Below are 24,100 nucleotides of genomic sequence, written 5' to 3'. Positions count from 1 at the left end.
TTTTAATGAACGGACTTGCCTACACACGATCACACCAAAGTCCGACGGATTCGTACGTGATGACGTACACCGGACTAAAATAAGGAAGTTGATAGCCAGTAGCCAATAGCTGCCCTAGCGTGGGTTTTTTGTCCGTCGGACTAGCATACAGACGAGCGGATTCCTGGGTCCGGCGGAGTTACGCCGTAAAGATTTGAAGCATGTTCCAAATCTAAAGTCCGTCAGCTTTGCGACTGGAAAAGTCAGCTGAAGGTCCGATGAAGCCCACACACGATCGGATTGTCCGCCGGATTTGGTCCGTCGACCCAGTCCGGTCGAAAAAGTCCACGCTGCATTAGTAGTGTCCTTATAAGATAGCATCCAAAGGGGCAAGTTTCTCACAGGAAAAAAAAACCTTCAATTGTAAAACCTGAGATGTGATCTTCACAATTCACTATGCTCAGCAAAGGTAAAAGGAGGCTGCTTACCAGATATGTAGGACCCCCCCTTACAGAGATCATTAGAGCTGGTGGATCATCAGGCAGCAAACTGCTGATTCAGACTTCCGTCAAACAAACAGCTGATTCACACTTCTGACGGGGCTCTCTCCTCATCAAGCAGGTCTGGACATCGTAGCGCTGGTACAGCAGGCTGTGATTTCCTTATCTCCTTTAGCCAGAAGAGGCCACTCGTGGCATATGATAGGCAAGAAAAGAGGAAAGAAGGTGCTTCATAGTGCAGCAAGCTTAAAACAACTTCCTTTATTTTCAATTCATAGAACAGCTGACATCCTGAGAGGCATTATCCGAGCAACAAAATTCAAACGGAAAACTCAGCCGTGGCGAGAGCCAGCCAGCTGGTAGGTGGTGACGTCCTGACAAGCCTCTGGACAAGTTTTCTTTTCTTTTGGTTTCACATTTATTGAACTCATTTCACATTTATTTAATCATATATGGACTTGATTTTATTATTTATTTATTTTTTATCATTAAAGAATTTTTATTGAAATTTCCATACAAATAACAGAAAAATTAAAGGCAGCTAGTTTTGGTATATAACAATCAGGTACAGCAGTAAAACATTTACATACTAATCTCAATCAAAATAATGGACAATAGTCATACAAATTATCAATTAAAGTATACATAAAGAGTATAGTAACACTTCTGTTTACCCCATTGGGTTCTAACTGTAAACAGGCGCTAACTAATATAATTAATTTTTTATTGTGTTCATTTAATTTTCATTCATACAATATTCACTCTTTGTTCTACAGACAAGTCTTATGTCTGTTTTTCACAGTGTTGTTCTAGGTAGCGCACCTAATCCTTTTTGCACATTTTGACAAACCTTATATTCAGGGTTTTTTTTAGGTTGCAGCACCTTTTTCACTGCATTTTTAATATGCAAGGTATCTAGTTTCATCATTTGGGCTTTTTTCATTTGTGTGGGGGTAGTAGATTATTCCTGGTTTACACATCTGATACTTCTAGGCTTGTCCAATGCCTATGTGTCCCCCACTGTGTGCTCTGGCTCCATCTGCTGCCGTCCCTGAGTCACTACAGCTCTTTGGGAACCCGCTGGTGATGCACCAACCAGCAGGTCTGTAAGCAGATGTTAGATCCCTGTATCCAGCCTATCAGTGTCTGGTTAAAGCTTGTAGGAGGAGTTTTCATTCTCCTCTGACTGTCCTAAGAGGCTGCATGACCCCTGACCCTCTATCTGGACAGTGCTGATCACATGGACCCTCCCAAGAAAAAAAAACACTCTCTAGCAATACACACCAAACTGAGCATGTGCAGAGTGCCCCCCATGTCTGTTCTATCAGGCAATAGATTGGGGACAGTGCAAGAAGGGGAGGATCAGAGAAGACAGGATCAAACAGCTTTTTTACACAATGAAGATGATTAACCCCTTAGGTTCCACAGTGAGTATAACAAGCATGCTTTACTGCATATACAGACTGATTTTACTGTTGTGGGTTTAGTAACACTTTAAGGCCCCTTTCACACTGGGGCGGTTTGCAGGCGTTATTGCGCTAAAAATACCGCCTGCAAACCGCCCCAAAACAGCCTCCGCTGTTTGTTCAGTGTGAAAGCCCGAGGGACATCAATTGTCAGTTAAAGCGACGCAGTGTATTGCAAAAAATGGCCTGGTCAGGAAGTGGGTAAATCCTTCCGGGGCTGAAGTGGTTAAATGTAAGTACCATCCCTTGTGCTAATTTTTAAAGATAATTTATTTCCCAACATTAGGTCTCAACAAGGACTACATATTCTCTAAAAATTACTTTGTCTCATAAATATGTGCCATTTTATTTAAATGTATATAATGAAGGTTACAATAAGAGACTTACCCCAAAAGATCAGAGCGACAACCCACAGCACAATCATCCTGCTGGTGAGAGCAACACAATGAGTGCAGAAAAAGAGATAGTGGTAGATAACATACAATATCTATCTATCTATCTATCTATCTATCTATCTATCTATCTATCTATCTATCTATCTATCTATCTATCTATCTATCTATCTATCTATCTATCTATCCTGTATACATATGTGCACTCACCTGGGTGTTGGTTGCTGCTGATCTGATCATTGCTGAGTAGTGCAGTAGAGGGAAATGAGCACTGAGGTCAGGAAGTGGAGGGTCTGGGAACATTACTTCCTCTATAGTCATAGACAGTGGGGCCTGTTTGTAAGGCTTTTAGTTCAGACCCAGAGCTGGTAAATATTTAAGGGAATGCATAGTAGTTGTGTGTATTTTTATTGTTTCATGTATACAAGATTTTTTCATCTGCTGAAATAGGCTTGTTGTTTACAGAGATCAATAGCTCAAGCTGAAATTTACACACAAAAGTGAATTAGTCAGAGAACTGACTCCTCCCCCTTCTCCCCGCTCCAGAACAGTGTCTCAGACCCCTTCCTCCCCAGATCCTTAAGGGCCAGTTCACACTGCCCACACTCCGAAATGCAGTGGTTTATTGTGTGGGCAGCTGTCAATTCCAGCTGCAGTCAGCTGCAGCCGGCAGTAGGGGGTGGTGTGATGCACACTTCAGCAGCACAGTGCAGACAGCAGAATGGTGATGCTGTGCAGTGACATGTGGCACCTTCCTGTGCGTTGCAATAAAATGCAACATGTCTGAATTTTACCACAGGTTATTGCACCGCACCTCTGGGTTATGTTGCAGTATGAACAGAACACATAGAAAAAAATTGTTGACCTGCGTTCCACAGTGCAGTAAAATGCAGGTCACCACAGTATAGTGTTAGAGCCTGACTCTTCCCCTCCCTCCATCTCCAGAGCATTGATTCAACCCCCTCTTTCTTCAGGATATTGTCTCTTCCCCTCTTTTCCTATTTGGGGGTTGGCTGCACCCTTCCCTTCCCAGATTATTGGCTCTTCCCCTCCCTCTCCAGAGCAGCGATTTCACCCCCTGCTTCTCCAGATCTCCCCTCCTTTCATTGTACGCTATAATCTAAGCTGAGTTATGCCATTGGTTAACCCGCTGTGCTCTGGGAATCCTTTGTTATGTGATAACTGTTTACATGTTAAACACAAATTGTGTGTGTTTGAATATATATATATATATATATATATATATATATATATATATATATATATATATATATATATATATATACACACACACACACACAGGTGCATCTCATAAAATTAGAATTTCATCAAAAAGTTAATTTATGTCAGTAGTTCAATTCAAAAAGTGAAGCTCATATATTATATAGATTTATTACACACAGCATGATATATTTCAAGCATTTCTTTCTTTTTTTTTTTTTTCTTTTTTTTTTTTTTGATGATTATGGCTTACAGCTAGTGAAAACCTAAAATTCGGTATCTCAGAAAATGTTAATATTACATAAGACCAATAAAAAAATTGATTTAAAAAAAAGAAATGTTTGTTTACTGAAAAGTATGAACAGTATAGTATTCACTCAATACTTGGTCGGGGCTCCTTTTGCATGAATTACTGCATCAATGCGGCGTGGCATGGAGACGATCAGCCTGTGGCACTGCTGAGGTGTTATGGAAGTCCAGGTTGCTTTGATAGCGGCCTTCAGCTCCTCTGCATTGTTGGGTCTGGTGTCTCTCGTCTTCCTCTTGGCAGATCCCCACAGATTCTCTATGGGGTTTAGGTCAGAAGAGTTTTCTTGCGAATCAAGCACAGTGATACCATGATCATTAAACCAGGTATTGGTACTTTTGGCAGTGCGGGCAGGTGCCAAGTCCTGCTGGAAAATGAAATCTGCATCTCCATAAAGCTGGTCAGCAGAGGGAAACATGAAGTGCTCTAGAATTTCCTGGTAGAGGGCTGTGCTGACTTTGGACTTGATAAAACACAGTGGACCAACACCAGCAGATGACATGGGTCCCAAAATCATCACTGCCTATGGAAACTTCACACTGGACCTCATGCAATTTGGATTCTAAGCCTCTCCACTCTTCCTCCAGACTCTGGGACCTTGATTTCCAAATGAAATACAACATTTTCCACAGTCTGTGATGAATTGGGGAGCCATGTCATCTGCTGGTGTTGGTCCGCTATGTTTTATCAAGTCCAAAGTCAGCACAGCCCTCTACCAGAAAATTCTAGAGCACTTCATGCTTCCCTCTGCTGACCAGCTTTTTGGAGATGCTGATTTTCATTTTCCAGCAGGACTTGGCACCTGCCCACACTGCCAAAAGTACCAATACCTGGTTTAATGATCATGGTATCTTTGTGCCTGACTGGCCAGCAAACTCGTCTGACCTAAACCCCATAGAGAATCTGTGGGGTATTGTCAAGAGCAAGAAGCGAGACACCAGACCCAACAATGCAGATGAGCTGAAGGCCGCTATCAAAGCAACCTGAACTTCCATAATACCTCAGCAGATCGCCTCCATGCCACGCCGCATTGATGCAGTAATTCATGCAAAAGGACCCCCGATCAAGTATTGAGCGCATACTATACTGTACATGGACATACTTTTCACTAAGCCAACATTTCTGTATTAAAAATTCTTTTTTTATTGGGCTTATGGAATATTCTCACAAAAGTTAGTACACCGCTCACATTTTTGTAAATATTTTATTATATTTTTCATGTGACAACACTGAAGAAATTACATTTTGTTATAATGTAAAGTAGTGAGTGTACAGCTTGTATAACAGTGTAAATTTGTTGTCCCCTCAAAATAACTCAACACACAGCCATTAATGTCTAAACTGCTGGCAACAAAAGCGAGTACACCCCTAAGTGAAAATGTCCAAATTGGGCCCAATTAGCCATTTTCCCTAACTGGTGTCATGTGACTCGTTAGTGTTACAAGGTCTCAGGTGTGAATGGGGAGCAGGTGTGTTAAATTTGGTGTTATCGCTCTCACTCTCTCATACTGGTCACTGGAAGTTCAACATGGCACCTCATGTCAAAGAACTCAGAGGATCTGAAAAAAAGAATCGTTGCTCTACATAAAGATGGCCTAGGCTATAAGAAGATTGCCAAGACCCTGAAACTGGGCTGCAGTACAGTGGCCAAGACAATACAGCGGTTTAACAGGACAGGTTCCACTCAGAACAGGCCTTGCCATGGTCGACGAAAGAAGTTGAGTGCATGTGCTCAGCGTCATATCCAGAGGTTGTCTTTGGGAAATAGAGGTATGAGTGCTGCCAGTATTGCTGCAGAGGTTGAAGGAGTGGGGGGGGGGGGGCAGCCTGTCAGTGCTCAGACCATACGCTGCACACTGCATCAAATTGGTCTGCATGGCTGTCGTCCCAGAAGGAAGCCTCTTCTAAAGATGATGCACAAGGAAGCCCGCAAATAGTTTGCTGAAGACAAGCAGACCAAGGACATGAATTACTAGTGGTCTGATGAGATAAAGGTAAACTTATTTGGTTCAGATGGTTTCAAGCGTGTGTGGCGGCAGTCAGGTGAGGAATACAAAGACAAGTCTGTCTTACCTACAGTCGAGCATGGTGGTGGGAGCGTCATGGTCTGGGGCTGCATGAGTGCTGCGGGCACTGGGGAGCTACAGTTCATTGAGGGAACCATGAATGCAAACATGTACTGTGACATACTGAAGCAGCGCATGATCCCCTCTCTTCGGAGACTGGGCCGCAGGGCAGTATTCCAACATGATAACGACCCCAACACACCTCCAAGACGACCACTGCCTTGCTAAAGAAGCTGAGGGTAAAGGTGATGGACTGGCCAAGCATGTCTCCAAACCTAAACTCTATTGAGTATCTGTGGGGCATCCTCAAATGGAAAGTGGAGGAGCGCAAGGTCTCTAACATCCACCAGCTCTGTGATGTCATCATGGAGGAGTGGAAGAGGACTCCAGTGACAACCTGTGAAGCTCTGGTGAACTCCATGCCAAGAGGGTTAAGGCAGTGCTGGAAAATAATGGTGGCCACACAAAATATTGACACTTTGGGCCCAATTTGGACATTTTCACTTAGGGGTGTACTCACTTTTGTTGCCAGCGATTTAGACATTAATGGCTGTCTGTTGAGCTATTTTGAGGGGACAGCAAATTTACACTGTTATACAAGCTGTACACTCACTACTTTACATTGTAGCAAAATTTTATTTCTTCAGTGTTGTCACATGAAAAGATATAATAAAATATTTACAAAAATGTGAGGACTAAAGTTTTATGTGTCCCTGCTCTTTTTCAGGCTCACGGGTTAGAATGTTTTAAAGTAAAAAGCAATCCCAATAAATAATAAAAAAGTATTTAAAAAATTGCATAAAATTGATGCAAAGTCATTGTAGCTTCTCTTTAGCAGGTGCTGCTGATATGTTTACCTGCGTTTAGGTGCGGTCAGTTTAGATGCATTTAGAGAAAATAGAATTCTGCATTTCCAGGATCTAGTTAGAAACCCGAAATGCAGCTAAACGTATGTAGACTTGTGTGTAAATACAGCTAAAAGTGATTTAACATGCAGGGATATCTAAAATGCTCGAAAGTGATCTGGGAAACATAAAAGTTACTCCAGTATGAATGAGGTACTGCTGCCTCTGACTGCTAGTCTCAGCAGATTTTCAGTGAGATTTGATGAGGTCACTACTGTACTGCGCATTGTTCTCCTGGCTGGAGTCTCTGACATGAGGAAGTAAAGCCCTGACTCTACCAAGATGGCCGCCTTCACACAGAGACACAGTACAGAACAACAGATGAAAATCATATGCAGGGAGACCACAGGTAATATTAATGAATAGTCCTTTGCTCTCTGCCTGCTTTTTCAGGCACAACTTCCAAAGTTCACCTCCTCCTTAACTGCTTCAGCCCCGGAAGATTTGACCCCCCCCCCCCCCCCCTCCCGACCAGAGCACTTTTTACAATTCGGTACTGCGTCGCTTTAACTGACAATTGCGCGGTCGTGCGACGCTGTACCCAAACAAAATTAGCTTTTCCCCCCACAAATAGAGCTTTCTTTTTGTGGTATTTGATCACCTCTGCGTTTTTTCTTTTTTGCTCTATAAACAAAAAAGAGCAACAATTAATAATAAAAAAAAAAAATATTTTTTACTTAATAATAAATGTCCCCAAAAATGTTTTTAAAAAACAAATTTCTTCATCAGTTTAGACTAATATATATTCTTCTCCATATTTTTGGTAAAAAAAAATTGCAAAAAGCGTATATTGATTGGTTTGTGCAAAAGTTATACCGTCTGCAAATTATGGGAAAGATTTATGGCATTTTTATTATTTTTTTTTTTTTTACTAGTAATGGCGGTGATCTGTGATTTTTAGCGGTATTGTGACACAGATTGGACACTTTTGACACATTTTTGGGACTATTGACATTTATACAGCAATCAGTGCTATAAAATGCACCGATTACTGTATAAATGACACTGGCAGGAAAGGGGTAACACTAGGGTGCGATCAAGGGGTTAAATGTGTTCCCTAGTTAGTGTTTCTAACTGTATGGGGATAGGGCAGACTGGGGGAGGAGACATATCGTTGTTCATACTTACTAGGAACACACAATATGTCTCCTCTGCCCTGACAGAACAGGGATTTGTGTGTTTTGTGCTGGCTCTCATGCCCGCAATCGCGCATGGCTGGCGGCGATCGTGCCCACCGGGCACGCGCAATGGGCCCCCTGCCATGCCGCGGGCGCGCACGCCTCCGGCGGCTCTTAAAGGGCAGCTATGCCATTCTGCCAACATATATCGGCACGAATGTTCATTAGCAAGGAACATACATTTCACATTATTCTACCAAAATTAGTGTGTGCTATAAATTGTCTCCAGCATTGTTATTGTTTCTTCTAGCTGGAGGCTGCCATTTTGCTGAAGCCCAGAGACCCTGATAGCAGTAAATCATAAAGTGGAACTAAACCCATCAATTTAACGGTTCCAAAAAACAGTTACATTCATGGAATGCTGGGATTGCTAACTGTTACATTTGCTTGTGTCCTCAACCAAACTGTCAAACCATCAAATGGCTGGAGTCATAACTGATCACATGTACAGCACCATGGCATTTGCAGATCAAAACAGAAGCAGATTCCTTGGCTGTAAAGGATAAAAGGATTTAATTCCGCTTTAACTACTTCAATACAGTTCACTTACACCCCCTTCCTGCCCAAGCAAATTTTCAGCTTTCAGCGCTGTCGCTGTTTAAATGACAATTGCGCGGTCATGCTACACTGTACCCAAACAGAATTTTTTGCTAAACAAATAAAAAAAGACCTACAATTTTGAAAAAAAAGGTTTCCTTTTGTTTCTGTTATAAAATTTTGTTAATAAGTAAGTTTTCTCCTTCACTGTTGGACACTGATAAGGCAGCACTGAAGGGCACTGATAAGGCGGCACCGATGAGGTGGCACCAATGAGGTGGCACTGATGGGCACTGACGATGGGCACTGATGGGCACTGGTAGGCGGCACTAATGGGTGGCACTGATGGGCATTGATAGGCGACACTGATGGGTACTCATGGGTGGCACTGGTGGGCACTGATAAGCGACACTGAGGGGGACTTATGGGTGGCACTGATAGGCGGTACTGCTGGGCACTGATAGGTGGCACTGATGGGCACTGCTAGGCACTGATAAGTGGCACTGATGGGCACTGGTAGCCAGCACTGATGGCACTGGCAGGCATTGGGATGGGCACTGATTGGCAGCTGCCTGGGCACTGATTGGCATTTCCCTGGTGGTCTAGGGTGGCATACCTGGTGGTCTAGTGCAGTGGACATCCCTGGTGGTCCTGGCGGCATCCTGGTGGTAATGGAATGAAGGAAATCCTGGATAGCCGCACTCTGGGATGAAGACGTCTTTATTAAAATAAAAATCCACAATGCAGTCAAATTACAGGAAAGTACAGGGTAATAGATAGGCTAACGCGTTTCACATTATCGGATGCTTATTCGTAGCTGAAGAGAAACAGTAAGAGTGTGGTATAAATAGAGAAATAAAAAAAGGGAGGGGGTGGAGTGTGTGCGCTGGTGAACCAACCAATCAACGCGCTGCACAAAAAACACAACCCTTTCAGTGCAATTAAAAAGTGATTAACGTTTCCATAATAAAACCTACACCTGTGGAGTGGGGCGAAAAAGCATCCACTTAAAGCCAAGACATAATAATATTTACTTATAAAGAAAAAAATATATATGTAAAAGTAATACCTGCACAATGGCATGAATTCAACCCACATACTATTTAATGTCAAAACTAGCTAAATGACACAAAAAGGGGTTAAAACTAAAACATTTTTTACATATATGTAAAAGGTGAGTATATGATGCCATGCCGCCCCACAGCAGGTGAAAGCACAACAAAACAAATGAAATATTATTGACATCAGAGAAAAATTAAATTGATGCACAGGATACCGCAACTGCACTCGTGTAAAAAGTCTAGGCATATGCAAAAACACCAATGTGCAGTATACAAACCCTCTCCATGGCATCAACAAATATCCTAAAATGCTGACAAAACCCAAGTTAAAAGGTACATAAACAATCGGATAAAACGAACATAGGAGTGGAATGAATACATATTAACCAAATATTCACTCACATGTATCGGCTTGTATCACATATTAATTAGGAGGTACATGGTAAAAATTGGATACAGATGGACTTCAGACTACTCAGTGTAGGTAATGACAAACGTTACAAAATACAAGATTCTGTCCAAACAAATACTATCAATAATGCCAAATGAATTTTGCCTCCTAAAAAGAAAAAAAAACAAAAAAAAACCGAGATGGGTTAAATGTCAGATGAGTCATAGGAGAGAAATAACTAAACATTGTTGTGTGTGATCGGACTCTCATGATTTTTTTCTATTTTCATATGATAGTGATTATAGTTTACATGATAAAAGAACATAAAATCCTAAAGGAACACTGTTTCATTTATTCCATTACTGCATGGACCAATCCAAGGACGAGCCATGCGGAAACCATAGGTCTCACTTCTGTTGCTGAAATAAATGAAGGATAAACACATAAGCCGAAAACGGCCAATGGATGTGATAGAAAGGCTATCCATAATAAACTATATAAACCAAAAAGAGTGTAAACACATAACCCGCGTTCTGGGTGAAAATGTATAAAATTACAGTGTAAACACATAACCCGCGTTCTGGGTGAAAATGTATAAAAAATGTATGTGGGTTTAATTCATGCCATTGTGCGGGTATTACTATTACATATATATTTTTTTCTTTATAAGTAAATATTATTATGTCTTGGCTTTAAGTGGATGCTTTTTCGCCCCACTCCACAGGTGTAGGTTTTATTATGGAAGCGTTAATCACTTTTTAATTGCACTGAAAGGGTTGGGTTTTTTGTGCAGCGGGTTGATTGGTTGGTTCACCAGCGCACACACTCCACCCCCTCCCTTTTTTAATTTTTTTTATTTCTCTATTTATACCACACTCTTACTGTTTCTCTTCAGCTACGAATAAGCATCCAATGATGTGAAACGCGTTAGCCTATCTATTACCCTGTACTTTCCTGTAATTTGACTGCAGTGTGGATTTTTGTTTAATAAAGACATCTTCATCCCAGAGTGCGGCTATCCAGGATTTTCCTCATTCCATTGCTACTCATGCAAAGCCAGCACCTGGAACAAGTTTTCATTGGGGCGGTGTCATCTTGGAGCAGGGAGTGTTTGTGAGCTGCAATTCTTTTTACTCGGCATCCTGGTGGTCCTGGGCGGACATCCGAGGGGGGGCTGCGCTATGGTTGCCACCTTTTCTTCAAGCCAAACCCAAACACCTTAGTGGTGCACGGCAATTTATTTGTAGTATACCCTGTATTATTAGTAAAAGACCTCACACACCTTTGGATGTGCCAATGAGAGTAAAAATGTGGCAGGATGGGGGGGGGGGGGGCATGGGGGGGGGGGTTGTGGGTAGTATAAATAGGAGGGGCTGCAAGGGGAGAGGTGACCTAGGACAGAAAGGTGGGGGAAAGGTGAGTGAGGGGGATGACTGGGGATGGAAAGAGGGGATGCAGCAAAGATAGGTGCTAGGTTGGTGGAGTTGCGTGGAATTCAGACAAGGATGGGAAGGGAGAAAGGAATGGAATGAGACTTGCAGAGAGAAGGGAGCATGCTCTTTAAGGTGAGAGATGTGGATGGAGGTGAGCGAGGAGGGAATGATCAGGGGAGGACCAGAGTCGGTGGTGAGGAGAAGGAAGAGGCTGAATGAATGGGAGAGCGGCAGTTCTGAAGTGAGATGCGGCATTGCTAGTGGGGGTGAGAGATTAAGCAGCAGGTAATGTGAATGAAAGGCAGTTAGGTTGTGTTACAGTGGAGGTGAACCAAAGCATGAATGGATGAGGAGCAGAAGAGGATCAGGGAGAAACCAAGCGAGAACGGAAACAGCGCAGGGGGGTAGATTGTAAACTGAAGTGCCGATAGAGGGGGGGAGCTGGGGGGCGGTGAGAGGCCAAAGGTGCAGAGGAAGGGGGAGAGCTGGTGGTGGTGAGCAGCAGAAGATGCAGAGAGGGTGGCTGTTATAGGGGGAATCCCGATGAGATTAGGTGTGAAATGTGTCCATTAGGGATGAGCTTTCTGTTTGAGTCGAACATCGGCTGTTCGATGAAGATTGAACATTATGGGGCGTTCGCGCCAAATTCGAGTGGTGCGTCACACCCCATAATGCACTGCGTCATCGCAGTGCATTGCTGGCTGATGATTGGCCAAGCATGCACTATGGATAAGTGAAATGAATCCGCGCTATGGATAGAGGTACTCTCCGGGTGGGTTATGAGCTGCTGCCCCTACAGGTATAAATCCACCAGGGTGGAAAAATACTATAATATGAATAAAGGTAAGGGGTGTAGGTATGGCGCTGCTCTGATGTGATGCGATTTTTATAGCTGCTTTGTGTGATGACTTAATTGGAATCTGCTGACTAAATGTGTTATCTTGCAAATTTCTAAGGTGATAAACTTAATAAAATAGTGCTTTAAAAAGTGACTTCTTTACGGAGAGCATATTATAAGCAAAATGAAAACTGTTTAAAAATTAAAATTTAAAGTGGCATGTGATATAGCCTTGAAAGGCCAATTTGTGCTTATTTTTCAATTGTGCTACACCCTCTGGTGTGTGTGTGTTATTAAATTAAAATAATAGTGTAGATTACTCCTTTTAGATGTTGGTTGTGGGTAAGAATGATTAAAATATGCAAATAAAAATTACAGATGGATGTCGCATAAACCAAAACTAAAAGTGAAAACTATTTACTGATTACACATATGTGAATACTTGTAATTAAAGTGCCTTGTGCTAAATATGGGTTTATAAGTATTGCAATTCTATATGACATACCATTTCATTTAAGTGCAAAAAACATGCTAGTTATACTAAAATCATAAAGTGACTGGTGCTTAAACAGTAAAACAAGTGATTTGTGCTTCATAAGCCCAGTACTTGTTGGAAAAAGATATATGCATAATTATGATGAAAAGTCTTTTAAATGGTTCAAAAAGTCTTTGTTTAAATTATGATTTGGAAAGGGTTAAATTCTCATTAGGAGGTGGTGTTATGAAAAACAATTCCTTATTCAAGTGCTGGTCTTGTGATGGTGCTCCTTAACTGGGGTCTTATTATGCTTGCACTCACCGAATAGGGACACCCCTGCAGGGGTATGAGCAGTCACAGTGTTTGCCACTGTGTAGCAGCCCTGGATGTCTCTGGTCCGTACTGTGAGTGTTGCTATGCCGGCTTAACGAAGAATTTATTGAAGAAGTCAGCAATCAACAGCAAATGCAATCAACAGGTGGCCTGGAGCCGACCAATAAAGAAGAACTTCTTTATTGAAGAGTTCTTCTTTATTGGTCGGCTCCAGGCCTCCAACATATATATATCCACTGCATTCTAGTCTAGCCAAGCCTATATCTGACTGCAGGCCATTGCTGGTGTACGTTTTCAAATACACTTTCAGGCAGGCAGGCAGGCAGGCAGGCAAGTGATTCAGTGATCTGCAGTGCATTAAATATACTGTATATATATACTGTCTCAAACATAAATATATCCACTGCATTCCAGTCTAGCCATGCCTATATCTGACTGCAGGCCATTGCTGGTGTTTACGTTTTTAAATACACTTTCAGGCAGGCAGGCAAGTGATTTAGTGATCTGCAGTGCATTAAATATATATACAGTTTCCAACATATATATATCCACTGCATTCTAGTCCAGCCAAGCCTATATCTGACTGCAGGCCATTGCTATTGTATGTTTTCAAATACACTTTCAGGCATTCAGGCAAGTGATTCAGTGATCTGCAGTGCATTAAATATATACAGTCACGTCCATAAATATTGGGACATTGACACAATTCTAATCTTTTTGGCTCTACACACCACCATAATGGATTTGAAATTAAACGAACAAGATGTCCTTTAACTGCAGACTTTCAGCTTTAATTTGAGGGTATTTACATCCAAATCAGGTGAACGGTGTAGGAATTACAACAGTTTCTATATGTGCCTCCCACTTTTTAAAGGGACCAAAAGTAATGGAACAGATTAACAATCATCCAAACTTTGACTTTTTAATACTTGGTTGCAAATCCTTTGCAGTCAATTACAGCCTGAAGTCTGGAACACATAGACAGCAGCAGACGCTGGGCTTCATCCCTGGTGATGCTCTGCCAGGCCTTTACTTCAACTGTCTTCAGTTCCTGCTTGTTCTTGGGGCATTTTCCCTTCAGTTTTGTCTTCAGCAAGTGAAATGCATGCTCAATCGGATTCAGGTCAGGTGATTGACTTGGCCATTTCATAACATTCCACTTCTTTAAAAAAACTCTTTGGTTGCTTTCGCAGTATGCTTTGGGTCATTGTCCATCTGCACTGTGAAGCGCCGTCCAATGAGTTCTGAAGCATTTTGCTAAATATGAGCAGATAATATTGCCCGAAACACTTCAGAATTAATCCTGATGCTTTTGTCAGCAGTCACATCATCAGTAAATACAAGAGAACCAGTTCCTTTGGCAGCCATACATGTCCACGCCATGACACTACCACCACCAAGCTTCACTGATGAGGTGGTATGCTTTGGATCATGAGCAGTTCCTTTCCTTCTCCATACTCTTCTCTTCCCATCACTCTGGTACAAGTTGATCTTGGCCTCATTTGTCCATAGGATGTTGTTCCAGAACTGTAAAGGCTTTTTTAGATGTTGTTTGGCAAACTCTAATCTGGCCTTCCTGTTTTTGAGGCTCACCAATTACATTTTGTGGTGAACCCTCTGTATTCACTCTGGTGAAGTCTTCTCTTGATTGTCGACTTTGACACACATACACCCACCTCCTGGAGAGTGTTCTTGATCTGGCAAACTGTTGTGAATGGTGTTTTCTTCACCAGGGAAAGAATTCTTCGGTCATCCACCACAGTTGTTTTCCGTGGTCTTCCGGGTCTTTTGGTGTTGCTGAGCTCGCCGGTGCGTTCTTTCTTTTTAAGGATGTTCCAAACAGTTGATTTGGCCACACCTAATGTTTTTGCTATCTCTCTGATGGGTTTGTTTTGTTTTTTCAGCCTAATGATAGCTTGCTTCACTGATAGTGACAGCTCTTTGGATCTCATATTGAGAGTTGACAGCAACAGCTTCCAAATGCAAATCGCACGCTTGAAATGAACTCTGGACCATTTATCTGCTCCTTGTAAATGGGATAATGAGGGAATAACACACCTGGCCATGAAACAGCTGAGCAGCCAATTGCCCCATTACTTTTGGTCCCTTAAAAAGTGGGAGGCACATTTACAAACTATTGTAATTCCTACACCGTTCACCTGATTTGGATGTAAATACCCTCAAATTAAAGCTGGATGTCTGCAGTTAAAGTTCATTTCATTTCAAATCCATTGTGGTGGTGTATAAAGATTAGAATTGTGTCGATGTCCCAATATTTATGGACCTGACTGTATACTGTCTCCTACATATATATCCACTGCATTCTAGTCTAGTCAAGCCTATACCTGACTGCAGGCCATTCCTGGTGTACGTATTCGAAGACACTTTCAGGCAGGCAGGCAAGTGATTCAGTGATCTGCAGTGCATTAAATATATTTGTAGTCAGAGTCCTCCTAGACCGACAAATACATACTTGCCAAGACCTGCGGTGTGCCTTGGTCTGATTGGTCGGTATACCTGAAAAGAGGGCATACCTTGTATGGATGAAAATATGTGAGCATGACTGAACAAATTATGACTGAAATAAGTGTGGGAACCGGGAGGGTGAGAGCCCGGAACTCAAGCCGACTCTGACCCCGGCTGTGGAGGAGGGCTATATAGCCCCGGACTCCTCCCACAAATCCAGGCTGGCCTACGGCCAGCCTTCCAACTTGTAGTCAGAGTCCCCCTAGACTGACAAATACTAACTTACCAAGACCTGTGGTGTGCCTTGGCCTAATTGGTTGGTATGCCTGAAAAGAGGGCAAAAGATACATGAGTAGGTGTGAAACAGAAAATTTTAATGGAAATGAGATAACAAGACCAATCCAACAAAGAGGTGAACACCCCAATAACCTCCATATGCGGTTCAGGAATGTACCTGCTAAAACAGGAGGACCTCCATCGCCCCATATGCTTAATGATGAAAGGAGGCACCCCCTGTTTAGAAGCGGCAGATGCCGCCCCGATCCTAAAAGAATGCCCGGTAAATCGTTTTGGATTCAAGCCTATTTTCGCGATCAGGATCCTAACATGTGCCATGAACTGTTTGGAAGTTAGAGGATCTGAGGGAAATGGCAACAGAGGGCTGTCCGGCAGGGATGTAGCCAGAAACCTAGAAAATGAGTCAAGTACCTCGAGCGGACACCACCTGCTGTTGGTACTGTAAAACTTGTCCCACATGACCAAGTCAGCACGTGCGTCAGCTTGCAAGCTGACACACGCGTCAACATCCTGAAAAAGGGGCAAAAGGGCCGACAATCTGGAGACAAATGCCCTACCTTGTGGAATGATCCTCATCGCATGATTTAGCATGCCTAAGAGTGACTGCAACTCCCTCTTCGAGCAGATGAATGCATGGATTGTCAAACGAATTCTGTCCAACTTCTCCTTGGGCAAACTTGCAATCATGCGATCGGAATCAAGCGTGATACCTAAAAGATTTATGATATTGGCAGGATCTTCCACCTTGTGGACCGCCAGTGGCACATTCGATTCGGCAAACAGTTCCATGAGACACTGCAAATCCCTGGGTGGCCAGCCAGGGTTGTCTACGAGCAAAAAATCAACAAGGTAGTGCACCACCCCAAGACAACCTTTACAGTGAACCAAGATCAAATGGAGAGCCTGAGAGAAAATGTCGAACAAACAGGGACTACTCTTTGATCCAAAGGTTAATTTGGTGGCAAAGTAGTAACAACCCCACCATATGATGCCGTGCCATTGCCAAAGCGCAGGACTGCATAGTTGCCAACAGTCCCGATTTTCCCGGGACAATCCTGATTTTGGGACCCTTGTCCCGATTTAATTTTGTCCCGGGTGTTTTCCCGAATTTTTGGGGTTTGTCCCGAGAAAATCGTGAGTGTTTTTGTAAAAAACGGCAACGGCTCCACAAAAATGGCCGCCGTTGCCTCCACGAGTCAGTCACAATGTTCCCCTTGTGTTCAGTGCAGGGGAGAGGGGCAGCCAATCCGCTTCTCTCTTCAGTGTACAAATAGAAAATTCTATTGTACACTGAAGCCTATTGGTTGGAGGGATTGGCAACCCCTCCCCGCTCTACACTGCACACAAGGAAGACGTGATCAGCCTCCACTGCCATCACCCTTCCCCCCCCCTGTGTCCAACGGAGCTCAGGGAATAGTGGGAGTGACGGGAGGGAAGAAGGGAGGCTTTCATCTGGCTGTTCAGGAGTTGTCTGACCTGTGAGTAGTGGCCTGTCAGTGTAGTGGGGGAGAAGAGAGATAGGGGGAGGGGGTGTACTCAGTGTATGGGAGGCTTGGAGCTTTCCCTGCAGTACACTTCTCAAAGGCTGAGGTCCAGCATGGATGGACTGGGGCTCCGCTGGCTGGGGACATTGATGGTCCTGGCTCCCCTCTTGCACACCATGTCACCATACCTGCACCCCCCTCTCCCCCCCGTGTCACCACCATACCTGATTCCCCCCTCCCCCCTGTGTCACCACCATACCTGCACCCCCCTCTCCCCTGTGTCACCACCATACCTGCACCCCCCTCTCCCCCCCGTGTCACCACCATACCTGCACCCCCCTCTCCCCCCCGTGTCACCAACATACCTGCACCCCCCTCTCCCCCCCGTGTCACCACCATACCTGATTCCCCCTCCCCCCTGTGTCACCAACATACCTGCACCCCCCTCTCCCCCCCGTGTCACCACCATACCTGATTCCCCCCTCCCCCCTGTGTCACCAACATACCTGCACCCCCCTCTCCCCCCTGTGTCACCACCATACCTGATTCCCCCCCTCCCCCCTGTGTCACCAACATACCTGCACCCCCCCCTCCCCCCTGTGTCACCACCATACCTGATTCCCCCCTCCCCCCTGTGTCACCAACATACCTGCACCCCCCCCTCCCCCCTGTGTCACCACCATACCTGATTCCCCCCTCCCCCTGTGTCACCAACATACCTGCACCCCCCTCTCCCCCCTGTGTCACCACCATACCTGATTCCCCCCTCCCCCCTGTGTCACCAACATACCTGCACCCCCCTCTCCCCCCTGTGTCACCACCATACCTGATTCCCCCCTCCCCCCTGTGTCACCAACATACCTGCACCCCCCTCTCCCCCCCTGTGTCACCACCATACCTGCACCCCCCTCTCCTCCCTGTGTCACCACCATACCTGATTCCCCCCTCCCCCCTGTGTCACCAACATACCTGCACCCCCCTCTCCCCCCTGTGTCACCACCATACCTGATTCCCCCCCTCCCCCCTGTGTCACCAACATACCTGCACCCCCCTCTCCCCCCTGTGTCACCACCATACCTGATTCCCCCCTCCCCCTGTGTCACCAACATACCTGCACCCCCCTCTCCCCCCTGTGTCACCACCATACCTGATTCCCCCCTCCCCCCTGTGTCACCAACATACCTGCACCCCCCTCTCCCCCCTGTGTCACCACCATACCTGATTCCCCCCTCCCCCCTGTGTCACCAACATACCTGCACCCCCCTCTCCCCCCTGTGTCACCACCATACCTGATTCCCCCCTCCCCCCTGTGTCACCACCATACCTGCACCCCCCTCTCCCCCCCTGTGTCACCACCATACCTGCACCCCCCTCTCCCCCCTGTGTCACCACCATACCTGATTCCCCCCCTCCCCCTGTGTCACCAACATACCTGCACCCCCCTCTCCCCCCTGTGTCACCACCATACCTGATTCCCCCCTCCCCCCTGTGTCATCAACATACCTGCACCCCCCTCTCCCCCCTGTGTCACCACCATACCTGATTCCCCCCCCTCCCCCCTGTGTCACCAACATACCTGCACCCCCCTCTCCCCCCCGTGTCACCACCATACCTGATTCCCCCCTCCCCCCTGTGTCACCAACATACCTGCACCCCCCTCTCCCCCCTGTGTCACCACCATACCTGATTCCCCCCCCTCCCCCCTGTGTCACCAACATACCTGCACCCCCCTCTCCCCCCTGTGTCACCACCATACCTGATTCCCCCCTCCCCCCTGTGTCACCAACATACCTGCACCCCCCTCTCCCCCCCTGTGTCACCACCATACCTGATTCCCCCCCTCCCCCCTGTGTCACCAACATACCTGCACCCCCCTCTCCCCCCCTGTGTCACCAACATACCTGATTCCCCCCCCTCCCCCCTGTGTCACCAACATACCTGCACCCCCCTCTCCCCCCCGTGTCACCACCATACCTGATTCCCCCCTCCCCCCTGTGTCACCAACATACCTGCACCCCCCTCTCCCCCCTGTGTCACCACCATACCTGATTCCCCCCTCCCCCCTGTGTCATCAACATACCTGCTCCCCCCTGTGTCACCACCATACCTGATTCCCCCCTCCCCCCTGTGTCACCAACATACCTGCACCCCCCTCTCCCCCCCTGTGTCACCACCATACCTGATTCCCCCCCTCCCCCCTGTGTCACCAACATACCTGCACCCCCCTCTCCCCCCTGTGTCACCAACATACCTGATTCCCCCCTCCCCCCTGTGTCACCAACATACCTGCACCCCCCTCTCCCCCCTGTGTCACCACCATACCTGATTCCCCCCTCCCCCCTGTGTCATCAACATACCTGCTCCCCCCTGTGTCACCACCATACCTGATTCCCCCCTCCCCCCTGTGTCACCAACATACCTGCACCCCCCTCTCCCCCCCTGTGTCACCAACATACCTGATTCCCCCCCTCCCCCCTGTGTCACCAACATACCCGCACCCCCTTCTCCCCCCTCTGCTGGGGGCACCTTATGTAAGGACAGACTCTGCTGGGGGAACCTGATGGCATCTGGTGGCAGGCGACGTGGCAGGTGACACGCTCAGGGGTCCCACTGATTCTGCATTATGGTGAGTTGAATGATTTCATTATTTATATTACAATGTAATAATAGTAATAATGCGCTTCAATCATCCTGACACCATAACAACCATGGTGCCGGGATGATTGAAGCGCTAACACCAGGTGTTTGGAGTATCTTTATCTGCTGATTGTTAAACTCTGGAATACACATTGCTATTATGGTGTAGGGTCTGGGTCTGCTTTCCCTCCATCCCTCTACCCCCCTTTCCCTCTGCATCCCTCATTCACCTCAGACTCTAACCACACCCCATTTAGCCACGCCCATGTAAGCCATGCCCACTATTTCACGTAAACCACGCCCATTTCTTTGCGCGGCGCGCGAAGCGCGCCGCATTTTTCCTTTTTTTATGCCACGCCTACTAACGCATGCCCCGCCCCCTAATTATAGGCTGACTCCGCCTACAGCCAAAAAAAGTGTCCCTAATTTTTTTTTCCCAATGTTGGCAACTATGGGACTGATAGGCAGTGACTTAAACGCATCAGCAATGTCAGCTTTGGACAACCAAGCCCCCTTGTCTAACTGAAGAATAAGCTGTATGGCTGAATCCACAGAAGAATATTTCAAAGAATATTCCTCTGAGGGAATCAGTGAATTGACTCGGAACGTGCGAAAAATGAGGTGCAAATAATAAATGAGATGATGTTTATTGGAAAATTTTCCACACACAACCCCAATGGGGCTGACCCTCCACATGCCGAAAGGTGATGACCTGAATGGCCCAATTACAAACCCTTTGGCCACCTCTAGTTCCAACAATTCCTCTACTAGCGAAGCATGGTGGTTTGCAGACAAAAGATTCCTACATTCAAAGGTCTCGGTAGATGTTAAAAAGCAATAAATAAAACTTTTCAAAAAAAAAAAAAAAAGGTCTCTGGTAGGCAGCGTGACCCTGTGTGGAACCCAGATGTGAAACCATTTAACAGGAACTGCCTGACACCAGAGGATGGGTGACCCTCTAAATAAGCCCCTAAAGCAGAAACATTAACTCGGCTTAGTCATACTGAACTAAAGGGTTTGACCAAACAGGAAGACTTGGGATGAGCCAGAAAGCAATTGGACCACACATGCAGGAGCCTACACTGATTATAACTGCAGCCAGAATGATTGAAATTGTTGCATACCTGCGATTTGCCTAAGAAATGGATAGTCCTACCCAACTTGTCCACCTGCCTGGAAGGTCCTGTGGAGGACACACCGGCCCCCTGCTTACTAACCTCTGATGGACCCGGGGCCTCAAAGATAGGACACCAAGCAGAGGTAAGCGCAGAGGACTGGCAGGTGTTGGCGGGGACTTCTGGTTGGCAAAGTGCCTGCAGAAAAGTTCCATGTCCACGTTGCTCCAACACATGACCACCTGGAACTGAGCCCAAGTGGCCACCACTTTGGCCGAGAAAGACCGGTGATAATCAAAGAAAATGTACCTCCATACTTGTGCCGATACAAATCTAACTCCACCCTCCTGTCTGGACTGACCACACAAATGATATCACGGAAGATGCCGAACGCCAGCACGAATTCCGCCACACTAAGCTTGCGGTTGAGCCTGGGATCTTTGGTCTTCAGCACAACCGATACTTCGCCGCAAGCATAATGCCCCGTACACACGGTCGGATTTTCCGATAGAAAATGTCCGATCGGAGCGTGTTGTCGGAAATTCCGACCGTGTGGGGGCTCCATCGGACATTTTCCATCGGATTTTCCGACACACAAAGTTGGAGAGCAGGAGATAAAATTTTCCGACAACAAAATCCGTTGTCGGAAATTCCGATCGTGTGTACACAAATCCGACGGACAAAGTGCCACGCATGCTCAGAATAAATAAAGAGATGAAAGCTATTGGCCACTGCCCCGTTTATAGTCCCGACGTACGTGTTTTACGTCACCGCGTTCAGAACGATCGGATTTTCCGACAACTTTGTGTGACCGTGTGTATGCAAGACAAGTTTGAGCCAACATCCGTCGGAAAAAATCCATGGATTTTGTTGTCGGAATGTCCGAACAAAATCCGACCGTGTGTACGCCCTATTAGACTTATTTTCCGTGATATCTTGCGAAGCTATCAGCAGGGAGGCCAAATTCATGTCCTTCCCTTCCAATATGCCTTTCTTTAAGTTGGCAGGAATTAAATGAGCCGGAGATACCGACAGAAATGTTGCTAAAGGAGATGGAGCTGCTACAGGCAAGGAAATAGCAACATTACCTGCGGGAGCACTGGGAAGGACTGGAGCTGAGGGTGCAGGTGACGCCTATGCTCTGGCCGCATGTGCTTCCACCACCTCCATTCTGTCCTGCATCGGAAGCACTGGGAAGGACTGGAGCTGGGGGTGCAGGTGACAGCTGTGCTTTGGCCGCATGTGCTTCCACCACCTCCATTTTGTCCTGCATCTGAGACATGGAAGTGGAAAGTGTTTAACAATACATGGATCTGCGTAAGTGAATTGTGCACCGACACCTGACTCAAACTGGTAGAAGGGAGAGGCTGCGCCGGATTAGGGAACAATAACCTAAAAATTCCGTCTTCCTGGCCGTAGCCGGAAAAGAAATGCCCCTACGACGAAACTCTGCCGTGAGCCTGGGCACAGTCCAACTCCTTAATGACGGGGTGCTGCCGTGCTCCGAAACCCCAGTAAGGGATGGAGGAATGAACGCAAACTCATCGCTTTCTGACACGTGTGACATGGTTGAATCTAAGACGAAAAACAACAAGAAACACTTTAAGGAAAGATTTGTACTGACCATCCAACCCCCCCCCCCCCCCCCGAAGATCAGACCTAAAGAAACGTGGGTGCAGTAATGTGCCAAACAGCGTGTGAATGAAACTTGATGCGCAACCACCCTACGTACATGTACTGAGTGAGCCCGAGCAACCTGTGGCACCAAGACAGGCAATTAACAACGAACACTCAAGGCTACGATACACACAGAGCGTAGTGGGTATGGAAATAAGAGTAGGAAGTGAAAGTGGTACGTATGATGTATGAATGTCGGCCGAGAATCTGTATTGACACTTACAAGTGAATTCTGGCCCGTGAGGATCTAAAGTCGTGATGGATCCTGATCTGTAAACTGACTAAAAGCCCCCGTGAACCCAAACGACATGCATGCACCTTCCGCTTTTGCTTAAAAGCTGGGACAACACAAACAAATCACCCGCGAGGTGATGAACCTGAAAATGGTAAAATAACAGACAGAGAAAAAAACAACTAAATCACTTACCCTGCAAAAGGAATGCAACCAATAAAAAAAAAAAAAAAAAAAACCCTGACAAGCCGACGCACCTGACGTTTTTGAGAAACGCAAGAATCTCAGAGAACTAAAACACCTGTACAGGAACAGAACCTGAAAATAAACATGACAAAAAAAGAGATAACATATCAAAGAACAAATGACACCCACACATGCTGAGACAGTGCGTGCCCCAGAAGGAGAGAGTAGCGCTGGACTGCATCCCCTGAAAGAAGCATGCCCACATCTGCAGACCCACACACAGTTCAACGTGACAGAGCGACCCCTGCTGTGTGACCCCCTGCCCTCCCCCCTACATGCCTGAGACGCCTCATCCGAACCCCCAGTAAGTCACGTGCCAGTCACATGAAGAAGGCACCCCATCCCACTGAGCACAGGCTCCTACTGGCAGCTCAGACGACCCCCCCCAGCTCTACAGCCACCCAGCACAACCCTGACCGAGTCACCCCTACACCTCCACATCATGCCCACAATCAGCCTGCAACACAGCCCTCCGACCGCCCTGCTAGCACCACCGCCAGCTGTGGATGACATGACCGTCCCTCCCCCGACCGACCGTGGCATCCGATCGTGCACCATCGTCCATCGTCCAGGCACCCACCGAGCCATCAGAGAGGGCCCCCCACCTACCTTCCACCCAACAGACCGGAATGAAGCCACGAGGTGCCGCGGTGCACGGAGATGCCTTAAATGAAAAAAACTGAAATGAATCCACCACAAATTACGTCGCCTGGCCCGGAACTCAAGCCGACTCTGAAACTGACCGTGGAGGAGGGCTATATAGCCCCGGACTCCTCCCACAAATCCAGGCTGGCCTGCGGCCAGCCTTCCAACATATTGTCTCCTTCATATATATCCACTGCATTCTAGTCTAGCCAAGCC

The 24,100-nt window shown here is 46.1% G+C and overlaps 1 protein-coding gene across 7 annotated transcripts in view; it reads right to left on the bottom strand.

The window, feature by feature from the left end:
* The window catches only part of LOC141126874 (neural cell adhesion molecule L1.1-like), a 37,933-nt gene extending 27,832 nt beyond the window's left edge, over window positions 1-10,101 (bottom strand). For 2 of the 7 annotated variants that reach the window (XM_073612901.1, XM_073612903.1), the window contains exon 1: window positions 468-747. Coding sequence is in view for 4 of the 7 variants with exons in the window: in XM_073612898.1 (XP_073468999.1) it covers window positions 2,333-2,369 (37 nt within the window). In the remaining 3 variants the exon portion in view is untranslated. Of the gene's footprint in view, window positions 1-467; window positions 748-2,332; window positions 2,374-2,547; window positions 2,594-9,167; window positions 9,259-10,014 lie in introns of those variants that run through there. The other 5 variants (XM_073612898.1, XM_073612900.1, XM_073612896.1 and 2 more) reach the window with 5 other exon arrangements.
* Window positions 10,102-24,100: the final 13,999 nt, after the last annotated feature.

Source organism: Aquarana catesbeiana, linkage group LG02 (genome assembly GCF_042186555.1).
Source record: "Aquarana catesbeiana isolate 2022-GZ linkage group LG02, ASM4218655v1, whole genome shotgun sequence".
In the NCBI taxonomy this organism is placed as follows: Eukaryota; Metazoa; Chordata; class Amphibia; order Anura; family Ranidae; genus Aquarana; species Aquarana catesbeiana.
The sequence above is the reverse complement of the archived record's forward strand: the minus strand, read 5'-3'. Positions and strand labels throughout refer to the sequence as shown.